At 41.7% G+C, this 12,519-nt stretch overlaps 1 protein-coding gene across 1 annotated transcript; it reads right to left on the bottom strand.

The window, feature by feature from the left end:
• Window positions 1–229: 229 nt before the first annotated feature.
• On the bottom strand, window positions 230–11,554 carry LOC121880335. The gene is made up of 3 exons (XM_042387490.1): window positions 11,263–11,554; window positions 10,663–10,713; window positions 230–1,041 (listed from the first exon to the last, which is right to left on the bottom strand). The coding sequence occupies exons 1-3, from the start codon at window positions 11,552–11,554 to the stop codon at window positions 230–232; spliced, it is 1,155 nt and encodes a 384-aa protein (XP_042243424.1).
• Between the last annotated feature and the right edge of the window lie 965 nt (window positions 11,555–12,519).

Consider the following 12,519-nt stretch of genomic DNA (forward strand, 5'->3'; position numbering starts at 1 on the left):
ATCAACCATACTTGCAATTAATTCGTTTTTGTTAATTGATACAGCTTGAGCTGAAGTTTTTGTAGCATGCAAAATGCTTGGAAAAAGAAATGAATAAATCCAGTGTAGGCACTGAATTAATTAAAAAATAAATTAATAAATGATTAGACTCACAATTTTTTTTTGTGTCACTATCATTGTAGAAATGCTAGGGGCATTATTATATACGTTTTGCAGAAAGTAGATTTAATCAATAATCATCAGATAAACTGGGTGTATTTGACATGTTTGCTGTTTGAACAGTTGTGTCAAGGACATCGATGTCTGGGACATCATTATCATTCCTGGGGAATGAATCTGAATGGACCTTTTTAGGTCTGTCCGCATGCAGAACATCTGAAGTTTGTGAGTTTGGCTTCAAAATTTTTAATTTATGGTACGCTTCTTTAGCAATAATGCGGAAACGTCCGTCAAACTTGGGTGAAAGCTTGGACTTTCGTTCAGGTTCTCGCACCATAACAGCATCGCCTATTTCTAGCAAGACGGGCTTAGCTTGTTTATGTTGCTTGTATATCATTTCAGCGCATGATGCTGCTAAATGTTTACGTACTTGGCCATGAATATCCGTAAATACATTGATTTGCCTGGTGGTGAAATCGTTCACATTATAGACTGGGCATGACTTGTCTGTAAGTACGTCATAAGGTAGACGTTTATCTATGCCGTAAACAATATAATAGGGTGATTTGCCTGTAGAGCTGTTGATCGACCCATTAATAGATGCGGCGACTTTAGGTAACCAATCTTCCCGTGCATAGTGCATTTGACTGGCTATTGGACGAAGAATCTCTAGGAGTTTGTGAATGGTTCTTTCAACAAGGCCATTAGCCAGTGGATGATAGGCTGCGATAAAGCTTTGTTGGATGTCGTATTGTTGACATATTTGCGCTACAAGTTGGTTCTTGAACTCTAATCTGTTGTCATAGAGAAGAACCTTGGGAGTAGTAAAAGGATATATGAGATGAATAACTATGTCATATGCCACAAATTCGGCTGTTTTATCTTTCAGTGGGAATAAAATCACAAATCTAGAAAAATGATCCACACACACACACTAGGACGTACGAGGATCCTTGATGACTCCTCGGAAGTTGTAACAAGTCGATCACACCCCCGAGTCTTGACACCCCCAGTCATCATACACACCCCAGGTGATCACATACCTTCATTCATCACGCACCTCAGTCATTACACACCCCATGTTGGAATTATATATTGATGGTTTTGGCGTTGAAGGACGGTAAAGATTTAGCGATTGTCCTATAGTTAGGAAATATATTGTTTGTACTGTAATGAGGTTGGCATCCTATAGCAACTGAAGAGAGTTTAGAATTGTACATCACTTATAATTAAGTTGGAATCTTGTATTGATTGTAGCGGCATTGGAATTAAATATTAATTGAAATGCGATTTAAATTTATATATCGATTTTAGTAAGGTTAGAATTATAAAGTTTTCTAATTTTACTCAGATTAGAATATATTAAATATTAACAAGAGCATAATAAACTATTCTGGAAAAAGTTTAGAAGCAGCCCAAAACACTTTATTATATCTGAAGGTTCCAAGTGTTCCCTGAAGAAAGCAGTGATGGGTAGGGAAACACCGGGTAACACTGAAGTCCATTTATTAAGGGATAGGAGAAATACAAGTGGTGACTTGCATGTGCCATGCACGGCCCACAGAGTCAGACTGAGACTGCCTTGCCATATGGCAGCCTCGGGGCAATGTTGCCACATAACACGTGCAGTGTTGCCACGTAATTACATATATAAATGCTACTGTGCCAAGTAACAACCTTGTAAATAAGCTACTGTGCCGAGTAGCATAGATACATAACCTACAATATCATTGTCGGAACGAAACGTCCTGGGAATCATTAATGCAATAGCATGGTGGTGGGGCTGGCCTGAACCTCACCACCGAGGAAGGGACCCCCCCCCCCCACCCCCCCCGTCACACCATCGTCACCCGGCCACCACCAAAGCCTCGTGTGAACTGTGATAGGTAAGAACTTGCAATTCCTTATATATCTATATACTTTCACATCTAATGCTTGCCTTGTTCAAATTTTCGTCGAATATGAAAATTGAGACTTATATTAACATTCTTAAATGTTATGGTTAGGAAGAGTATTGGTTAACAAGCTCATTGGCAGTCTGTTCCATTGTGTTTGGTAGGTAAAACTGGTCCGTAGTGGTGGTGGTGGTGCTAGTTACGGCGAGGTAGTGAGGAGACAATTCTTACTCCATGACGAATAAGGTGCACGTGATCCATGTATATGCTGATAACCACATAGGGAACAAGAAAACACGAAGTTCCCAAACGCTTTCGTGTAATTCCCATCTTCAGGGGTGAGTACAAACTAAAGAGTCTTCATCTTGATGTCTTAGTTAAGATAGGAAAAAAGAAGGAAGACCTAGGAATTAGGGGGGGGGGGGATAGAAATATAGAGTGTAGAGTTTAAAAGAATCTGGACTCAACCAGATCGCTGCATGAAGTTTTTCTTGTTGTTATTTCCCTTTGTTTATCATTGGGTCGTCCTACCTTTATTCTTTACTTTTTGTGTTTCGTTTTATCTGCTTTAACCTTTAAGTTTGCATGGGTTTTGTTGCAGGTTCTACCTTTCTTAGCTACCTTTCTGTGACTATACAATAAATACACGTGGTTTTAATAGTAGTAATACAGGAGAAGAAACAGTTTGTAAAGATAGAGCTGCTTATAGAAAGGTTATGTATAGAGGTGATTGGAGAATCTTACCAGGTTCTCTTGGAGCAGGTGGATTTTTTTTTTAAGGAATGTTAGTAACACGGGAGAAGATTTGTGCATATAGGGGTGCTTTAAGAAAGAGTATTTAAAAGTTGGTTGGAGAGTCCTGCCATGTCTTCTGGAGCTGGTAGAAGGCTCTCATCTTGTAATAAAGAAGAAAAAGTTGGTGGAGAGCCCTGCCATGTTCTTGTGGAGCTAGCAGGTCACTCTCATCTTTTTGTTGTTAGTTATTTTTATTTTATTGTTCTCTTTAAGTATAAGATAGGTAAGGGGGTGGTCCTCCTAGTATTTTTTGGCTAGATTTGAACCAACCGTGTTCTGTTATTCTTTCGTTGTCGTTCTCCTCATTTAACTAGTGTTACGAGTTGGGGATTTCGAAACTGGTTTAGAATATAGTTAAAAGTCTACCCAGATCCCAACAGGCAACAACAATAAAAAAACTAAACAAACAAAGACAATCGGACTATAAAAGGGTAGACAAAGGATGCGAGTTTTTGTTGTGTATAATAAAGTACAATAAATTCCTTAACAAAATATCCAGCTTTCTATAATTTACCCTTAACCATACTTAACTTAAACATACGCAACATTGGCTTAACAGTATATACATATTTATACAACATACAACAATCTGAAGCAAGTGGAGGTGAGAGGTAATATAGGGTTATAATACTCAAGTGCGGTCCTGAAGTGTCTGACAAGTAGGGCTGAGTATTGAAGAAGATGGTAGGTAGTCACTGTGCCGTAGGTTTCCAGGATAGGTAATCCAAGTGTGGTCACTTCCCAGAGTGAACTGAACTCTCCTCGATCCGGAGCTGATGAGGGAGAGTTGGAGGAGGTGACGCAACAACCAGGATATGGAGAAAGGAAATCCGGCGTGGTAACTAAGACTAGTCATACTCGGGTCACGTCTCTAGATGGCGTTGCTCGGTAGTGCTGGGTAGTTAGATCATGACACAATAGATGGCGAGGTTCGTAATACACCTCCCCTCCAAAGACCTCCGTAGCGCGGGCGCGAAGGAGGTGATCACCTGGTGAGTCTGGAGAGTAGCTGCTGCATTTCCACTGGAGCTCGGGATAAGGAGTCCGCAGTCAGGTTGTCCACCCCCTTTATGTGCCGGACTTGTAGATTATAGGGCTGGGTGAGGAGAGGCCAGCGGAGGATTCGCTGATTGGAGGTCTTGTTGGTTTGGATGAACGTGAGCGGATTATGGTTGGTGAAGACAAGGGTTGTTTGTGGGCGAGATTGGAGGTAACATTCAAAATTCTTTATTGCCAACAACAGAGCCAGGTCCTCCTATTCTATGGTCGAGTAGTTGGTCTGATGTTTTTTCAACTTGGCGGAGTAGTATGCCACAGGGTGAAGGACATCAGTGGTTGGGTCGGGTTGTAGGAGCACAGCCCCCACTCCGACACCGTGAGCGTCGATTTGCAGATGGAAGGGCAAGGTGTAGTCAGGTGGGTGGACTACAGGCTTGGAGGCAAGGAAGGCTTTGAGGCGGTGGAAAGACTGGTCGCACCTCTGGTTCCAGATGTAAGGGACCGCAGAACTGGTAAGGTCTGTGAGGGGTCCGGCCACGCTAAAGAAGCTACTGCAGAACCGGCGGTAGTAGCCGCACATCCCCAGGAAGCGCATGAGTTCCTTCCTCGTCCTTGGAGTGGGGAAGGACAAGATGGCTTTAACGTTTGCGTCCTTGGGTCTCACCATACCATGCCCAACGATATGTCCCAGGTAAGTCATTGAGGCCCGGCCAAAAGTAGATTTAGCCAGGTTTATGGTGAATCCAGTCTCTTGCAGTCGTGCGAACGGTATCTCCAAACGCACCAGATGTTCGTCCCAGCTGTCCGACACCACCACCAGGTCATCCAGGTAGGCGAACGTCCCACCTAGGTCTTGAATTAGGAAGTTGATGGCCCTCTGGAATGTGGCCGGAGCATTAGAAAAGCCAAACGCCATAACCAAATATTGAAAAAGACCAAATGGAGTTATAAATGCAGAGATTATTTTTGCCCTATCCGTGAGTCCCACTTGATAATATCCTTTCAATAGGTCCACGGTTCTGATAAATTTGGCACAGCCTATGCTGTCTATTATATCTTCAATCAAAGGTAAAGGGTAGGAGTCTGAGACAGTGACCTGGTTCACTTTACGATAATCGGTACAGAAACGAAAGGTGCCATCGGGTTTTGGAATGAGAAGGCAAGGTTAAGCCCAGGGGGAGGTACTAGGCTCAGCTAAGTTATGTTTTAACAAAAAATCTTCCTCCTTTTTCATAATCTCTCTTTTTTGTGGATTTAGCCGATATGCTGATTGCCTAATGGGTTGTACATCATCTGAGATTAGCTTAATATTATGTTTAAGTATATTGCAAAACCCTGGGAGGTCTGACGTGACTTTAGGAAATGTTGATAATAACTTAGTGAGATCTTTTGCTTGAGATGGATTGAGAACAGAAAAATACTCATCCAAGTTGTTGAGTAAGTGACTGTTAGCAGGGTTTTCTTTAGGTAGAGGGAAGTCTAAATTCTCCATTTGGTCCATGTCATCTGACTCCGGCTCCGGCCCTGACAAAGCCGTATGCAATACAGGTAGGCTTATAGCCTCTGGGATGTCTTCCTCTGACTGCCTGGAATGGTAAAGTTTCATGAGATTAATGTGAACAAGTTGTGAATCTTTTCTGCGATCAGGAGTATGGACTATATAGTTGAGGGGAGATAGTTTATTAGCATTGATTTGAAAGTTTAATGGAACCGTTCCAAGCAACCTTGGGATTGTGGGTGGTAAGCCGAAGACGTACAATGGTCCACACTGAGGTCTTTCATCACCTGTTTGAAAAGATTGCTTGTAAAATTGGTCTTTACCCTCACCTGCCGCATGATGAAGTTTATTCAAAGATGGATTAGATTGTTGGGCTTTAATGAGCTCATCCTTACTAATGGTCTTATTGTACAGATCTTCTGTGGGTAGGAAGATATTGGAGGTGGTTTTAGATGAAGAGGGCCCATTTCGCACACTCTGTGACCGGGTGACAGCACAAGATGGGAAAAGGTGAGGAATAGTTTCTTCAAGGACAGTGGTGGAGTTGACAGTTGAGGGAGAGTCGACTGTCTTTATGTTGGGAACCACTAGATCTCCTACCAAGTCATTACCCAGTAATAAATGAATGCCGCTCACAGGCATTGGATCTTTCCTAATGGCTACTTGCACTTCCCCAGTAATCAAGGGACATTGGAGGTGCACTTTAGCTAAGGGATAGGAAGAATGGGATGAGAGATCTGAAATTAGAACACTCTCGTTAGTAAATGCTGTAGATATATCAGGAATGACGTTAAACAGGAGGATAGATTGTGCTGCGCCCGTATCACGTAGTATACGAATAGGGAAAGAACGAGACCCCTCTATGATTGAAATTTTTCCCTCATAGGTGAATGAAGAGAAGAGATCCTGATGGGGCCTCTCCACATTGGTGGTTGCTATTGGTTTGAATTTGGGATCCAGGGAACTACTTTTAGAAGTTCGACACTTCGGGTGTTTACAAAACTGGATCGTATGGCCTGGTTTTTTACAGTAAGAACAATAAAACTTGGTTGCATCAGGGGGGGTAGGTGTGGGACCTTTCGACCTACCACTCACGTCCCCAAGGTTATCATCAGAGGAGGACCTAACATGCTGGAAAGTACCACGTTTCCTACTGCCCAGTGACTCCACCAGCAAGGCGTACGCATCAGCCACCTCAGCCGCACGCCGTAAATTAACCTCTCCACGCTCCTCCACGTGCTTCAAGATGTGAAATGGTATCTTGCTCTTCCACTCCTCCAGGACTACCAAGTTTAACAAATCCTGAAATGTGGAGGTCTCTGTAGCCTCTAACCACTTCTTCAAAACCTAAGCTTTTCTTGAGCAAACTCAACAAAGGTGTGTGAAAATGGTTTGGTTAGTTTACGAAACCTCTGCCGATATCCATCTGGCGTGATAGCATAAGAGGTGAGGATATTCTTTTTTACGTTATCATAGTCATCAGTCTGGTCTAAACATTTATAAACTCTACGAGCCTTACCACATAATTTAGGAACTAACACCGACACCCACTGGTCCTTAGGCCACTCATTCTTCCCGGCTACTTTCTCAAAAGTCCTAAATGACCCGTCCATATCGGATTCATCAAACTCGGGAACAAGGGAAGAAGCATTAGCAGGGTTAAAAGCAGCTAGTCTCTCTTTTAATGCCACTTCTTTTGATTTAAACTCCGATGTTAAGGTGACTTCTGTCTCTTTCACCTGTAGTTCTTTCAGTCTAACCTCCTGCTCTAACTTGTCCTGTTCCAACTCATGCTCCAACTGGAGTTCTTTCATTTTGATTTGGAACTCGAACCTAGCTCGTTCTATTTCTAAGGCGTCTACTCTTAGTGTTTTTTCTTGAGGGCTAGCCAGACCTGAGGCAACTTCTGAGTGAGGAGGGGTGGTAGATAGTGGTTGAAGTGTATTGGACATGGGCGTTAATTGGTCAACAGCTGATTCTTCTAAAACTTCTTGTTGAACCAACATTTCAATTACCTGATTTTTTAACACTTCCTTAGTCATTTGCTGTGAATATGGGATATTGTAATAGGTGGCTATTCCTTTCCATTCTTTCTTCAGGATATTAACACGTAATTTAGATACGGAACGATTTTCAATAAAATCCTGGAGATCAAAACCTGAGGTGGTCATTGTTAAGAAAACTAGATAAATTAACTAATGGCCAAAAGATAAGATAAGTGGATTACCCTAGAAAATATCACGGCAGTGGATAACCAGAAAGTCCAGGAAACTAGCCAAGTTATACCTAGGGAAATTACACTTATGAATATTGTTCTTCTGATAAGATCCTTAAATAAGGATAAGAGACTTGGAAAGATACTTGAAAAAGAAAGGGCGTATTACGGCATTAATATAAAGATCCGGATAAACAACCCTTGAGTTACTTTATTATTGACCCTGAATGAGATAATGAGAAGAACAAAAATTGAGGCTTTATAATTATGGGGCCCTGGTAGAGAGGGGCGTCCCAAGATATCACTTCACCCTAAACTAGTGGCTATGGAACAGCCTACTCTGGAGCGAGGGTACGGCATTAAACAGATCCGGATTCTTCCCTACACTCGATAAGACTTACTACACGACTGCCTACGTGTAATAACAGGTAAGCCTTTTGACACTCGGAACCTAATATCATACGTCTGTCACTCTTACTGTACGATAATACCAATATATGCACACACATATGAAGGGAACTTTAAACCACCGTAAAGCAATTTTGAACAGAAGTGACTGGGAGGAATAATTAACAAGGAGTAACAAGGGCGGAAGAAATATGGCACTTAAGTTCGGGTCCTGTCAGGGTCGCCATTTGTTACGAGTTGGGGATTTCGAAACTGGTTTAGAATATAGTTAAAAGTCTACCCAGATCCCAACAGGCAACAACAATAAAAAAACTAAACAAACAAAGACAATCGGACTATAAAAGGGTAGACAAAGGATGAGAGTTTTTGTTGTGTATAATAAAGTACAATAAATTCCTTACCAAAATATCCAGCTTTCTATAATTTACCCTTAACCATACTTAACTTAAACATACGCAACATTGGCTTAACAGTATATACATATTTATACAACATACAACAATCTGAAGCAAGTGGAGGTGGGAGGTAATATAGGGTTACAATACTCAAGTGCGGTGCTGAAGTGTCTGACAAGTAGGGCTGAGTATTGAAGAAGATGGTAGGTAGTCACTGTGCCGTAGGTTTCCAGGATAGGTAATCCAAGTGTGGTCACTTCCCAGAGTGAACTGAACTCTCCTCGATCCGGAGCTGATAAGGAAGAGTTGGAGGAGGTGACGCAACAACCAGGATATGGAGAAAGGAAACCCGGCGTGGTGACTAAGACTAGTCATACTCGGGTCGCGTCCCTAGATGGCGTTGCTCGGTAGTGCTGGGTAGTTAGATCATGACACAATAGATGGCGTGGTTCGTAATACTAGTTTTGATAAGTTTCTAAGTTTAGGTCTGATAGTTTGTTCCAAATATTTTTTCCTTATTGTGGATTTAGACGTTTAGAGCGTGGAGGTTTGCTATATCGTGTAATTGTTCGTTTGTAATGCGGTCTGTGCGTTTCATGTTGTAAATAAATCTAAGGGTTTTGTTTTGGATTATTTGTAAGGACATAATGTTTTTTTTGCTCAAGATTTGTAGTGGAATTGGTGGGTAGTCCATTGTTTATTTTACCAGTGTTGTGTTTATTTTCTTTTTGTTATTTGAGCCAAGGTTCCTGTTTTTTTTTGTTTTTTTCGCAAGTCTTACCCTTGCGGCCTTGGCTTTATCTTTCAGAAAGTTTATGTATCCTCTTTTCGTTACCCTTAGCCCCAGCATCTTGCCTTCTGTTTGGCATGGATAAATTTCGGCATCGACTATAACTTCCCAGTAACAAGCCAACCGAGGAAGTTAAACTACTTCAAACACACTACAACGAATTAGGTAAATATACAGACAGATTCGGTCCATCTAGATGGCTCTACACTGCACAGACAGCTCTACAAAGAAAATTAAGAAAGGAGTAAAGGGAAATTAATAACAAGAAATGGAACAACCTAGTAGCCTCGACCGACCACACAAAAGACCCAAAATCCTTTTGAACATCTATTCGTAAAATGATGGATACAGACAAACAAACAAAAGGCTCCATACATAAAAGATCAAAACGGACACAAGTTGCACGGTGAGAGGGAACAGGAACGTCCATTCAGGCGGATTGGGGGAAAATATTCAGAATGTCGGAGGAAGAAATGAGGATTTCCATGAAGAACACGAAAACACGATCAAGACAAAAATGGAAGACAAATACACAGCATTACTCCTCACCATACCATATATATGAATACTTTACCAGAACACCAACGAATAACACTCGGAGAACTCCTACACAACCTGAGGAAATTCAAAGAGAAAGCACCAGGAATCACAGGCATAACAAGAAATATGCTATTAAACCTACCCGAGAGGGCACTGGAAGTACTACTCAGCATATACTTTGTCTCTTTCAAGAATGCAATTACCCTCAATTTTTCTGAAACTATCTGAATATCTTTTACAGTAATGTTCATGACAGGATACATTGGAATTAAAGCAGACTTGAGATTTATATATAAGGCAAAGTGTTGATGAGTGGGCAAGGTCCGTAATGAACCACAAGTGATTTCACAATAATCCGGAGCCAACCTTTCACAACTAGCTGCTTAACACCATCATGGGATTTTAAAATAACAGTAGTTATATTTGGAAAGAATAAATACTGTACATTGTGGAGAAGAGCGTGAAACACAGTTTTGACACTAACTGGCCTATAGCTGCATTGCGCAAGTGCTGTGCGTACATTTCTTTTCTTTTTTTTTTAAATTATTTATTGGGCACCCCCTTGCATCCTTGTGTAAGGTGAAGCGCAGAAGCGTTTACAGCGCCCAAGAGGGAAGCATGCTAAGTTCATGCTTGCCTTTATGTCTCACGAGTTAAGGGCGTAGAAGCCTGAAGAGTCAAGGGCGTAAAAGCCTGAAGAGTCAGTGGTTTTATGTCATGAAGTTATTGGAAGCTCCAACAACTTTCCCTGAATACGAATTCGCAATTTTCGATTTACACCAGATACCTACTTTACTGCTAGGTGAACAGGGACTAATGGGGGCAAGGAAGTAAGTCCAAACAACTTCCACCGGCCCGTGTGCGTACATTGGTTTGTATGACTGCCAATTCACATATTCCCTCTGCAGCAGGAATAAACGTGAACATATAGGCTGGACATAAGTGTAGGCGTAGATATGACGACTTACACAGTGACAGTACCTCAGGATCCTCTAATGCCAGTAAAGAATAATCTTCATCTACAAGGAAAAGTTCTTTAGGCCTATCCAGAGTATACAGTGTGCCGTTAACAAACCAGGGGAAGGGTTCTAAATGCCATGCATTAAACTGATGATGCCCTCGCATAGGTATGTGGATGAGAATAGCATTGTGCGTGAGAGTCGACTCCAACAGAGGGTAATAATATTCTACCTCCTTATCATTAAAAATAGGAGTTAAGTTAAACTGCAACTTGGCAATCTGTAAAGCATCAAGAAGCGTCTGTACAGGCACAAGCTTTGCATCCACACGCCCTATCCCTGCATCTACTATGCTGTCAATTAGTTCGTTTTTACAGGTAACAATCTTCTGAACTGAAATTTCAGCAGCATGCAAATATTCCGTGAAATAAAGGAGCCACTCTATCGTCGGGATTGACGTCTTTAACTTATTAACAACCCTCGGTACATGGTTAGACTCCCATATTATCGCATTAACTTTTGATTCTAAAGCAGTAATCGCATGGAATGTTTGAGATATAACGCGATTCTGCTGAGATACAGCTTGATCGACAATATTCATCCGGTTACCCAATTTAGCTACATCGTCGGCCGTTGCCGTTCCAAACAGAGTGCTCTGGATAAGACCCACAAAATTAAATAAACCTCTTTTTCGTCGTGTCTGAGAACGCACTTCTTTTGCAAGATCAACTTCAGACGCTGGTATTCTTTTTCCAACAGCGACGAGAAACTTGCGAAGGTCCATGAGTCGAAAGTGTTGAAGGTCAATAGTTTGTGTAACCATCGTCGATACATTAGGAGCTGAACTGAGATCATGTAGGATGTCCAATGCTGATTGTAGTTGCGCGTCGACATTTTCCATCTGACGGGGAAGCTGGAGCAGTGCATGTAACTCATACTTGATGTTCACCACGTCCTCCACTATGAGAACGCGTCCCAGGGGTGCAACAAGCGCACCTGGTTTGAGGACGGATGTGGACATATCTGTCAACACAACGGTGCCACAACACAATAGAAGCAACACAATGATGTTCCAAGCCATTCTGCAAGAGAGTACACTCGTTTTAATATCTACTTGCAGAACGAAGTTTCATACAATAATCATTAGGCACACTCTGCTTCTGTACAATCTGTAAAGAGGTGTCTATCACATCACCATCAACTGTGGGCAATAAATTCTCATGGGTCTTCTTAAGACGGTCCGCATTCACGACATCTGCGATCTGTGCGTTAGGCTTCCAAATTTTAAATTTGTTGCCCGCCTCTTTTGCGATAATGCGGAGTGGACCTGAAAATTTAGCCGAAAGCTTGGAGTTCCTTTCAGGTTCTCTTATCTCCTATCTCTAACACGACAGGTTTAGCATGTTTATGTGCTTCACCATCATTTCAGCGCGTGACGCTGCAAAATGTGATCGTACTTGGCAATGAATATCCGTAAAAAAAAAGGATTTGTTTTGCCGCGAAATCATCCATATTATATACAGGGTTCGGCGTGTCCGTAAGTACATCATAAGGTAGACGTTTATCTGTACCATATACAATGTAGTATGGTGATTAATCGACCCATTAATAGACGCTGCAACCTGCGGTAACCAATCTTCCCATGTGTATTGCAAATCACACACAATCGGGCGAAGTATGGCCAGGATCTTGCGATTGGTTCTCTCAACAAGGCCATTAGCCTATGGATGATAAGCTGTCACAAAACTTTGCCTAATTCCATATTGCGTACAAATTTGCGCTATTAGCTGATTCTCGAATTCTGTCCCATTGTCAGAGAGAAGAACTTTAGGCGTAGTATATGGACATATAAGATTCATCACTAAG

This window comes from Homarus americanus, unplaced genomic scaffold (assembly GCF_018991925.1).
Source record: "Homarus americanus isolate GMGI-L3 unplaced genomic scaffold, GMGI_Hamer_2.0 scaffold20930, whole genome shotgun sequence".
Classification (NCBI taxonomy): Eukaryota; Metazoa; Arthropoda; class Malacostraca; order Decapoda; family Nephropidae; genus Homarus; species Homarus americanus.

Excerpts from the sequence above, each read along its gene's own strand:
- LOC121880335 (XM_042387490.1), bottom strand. The coding sequence starts at position 11,554 with ATGGAAAATGTCGACGCGCAACTACAATCAGCATTGGACATCCTACAT. Across the intron at positions 10,714-11,262 it reads CGACGATGTAGCTAAATTGG|ATGAAGATTATTCTTTACTG; the intron begins GTAACCGGATGA and ends TTTTCCTTGTAG. Across the intron at positions 1,042-10,662 it reads TCCTGAGGTACTGTCACTGT|ATAAAACAGCCGAATTTGTG; the intron begins GTAAGTCGTCAT and ends TCCCACTGAAAG.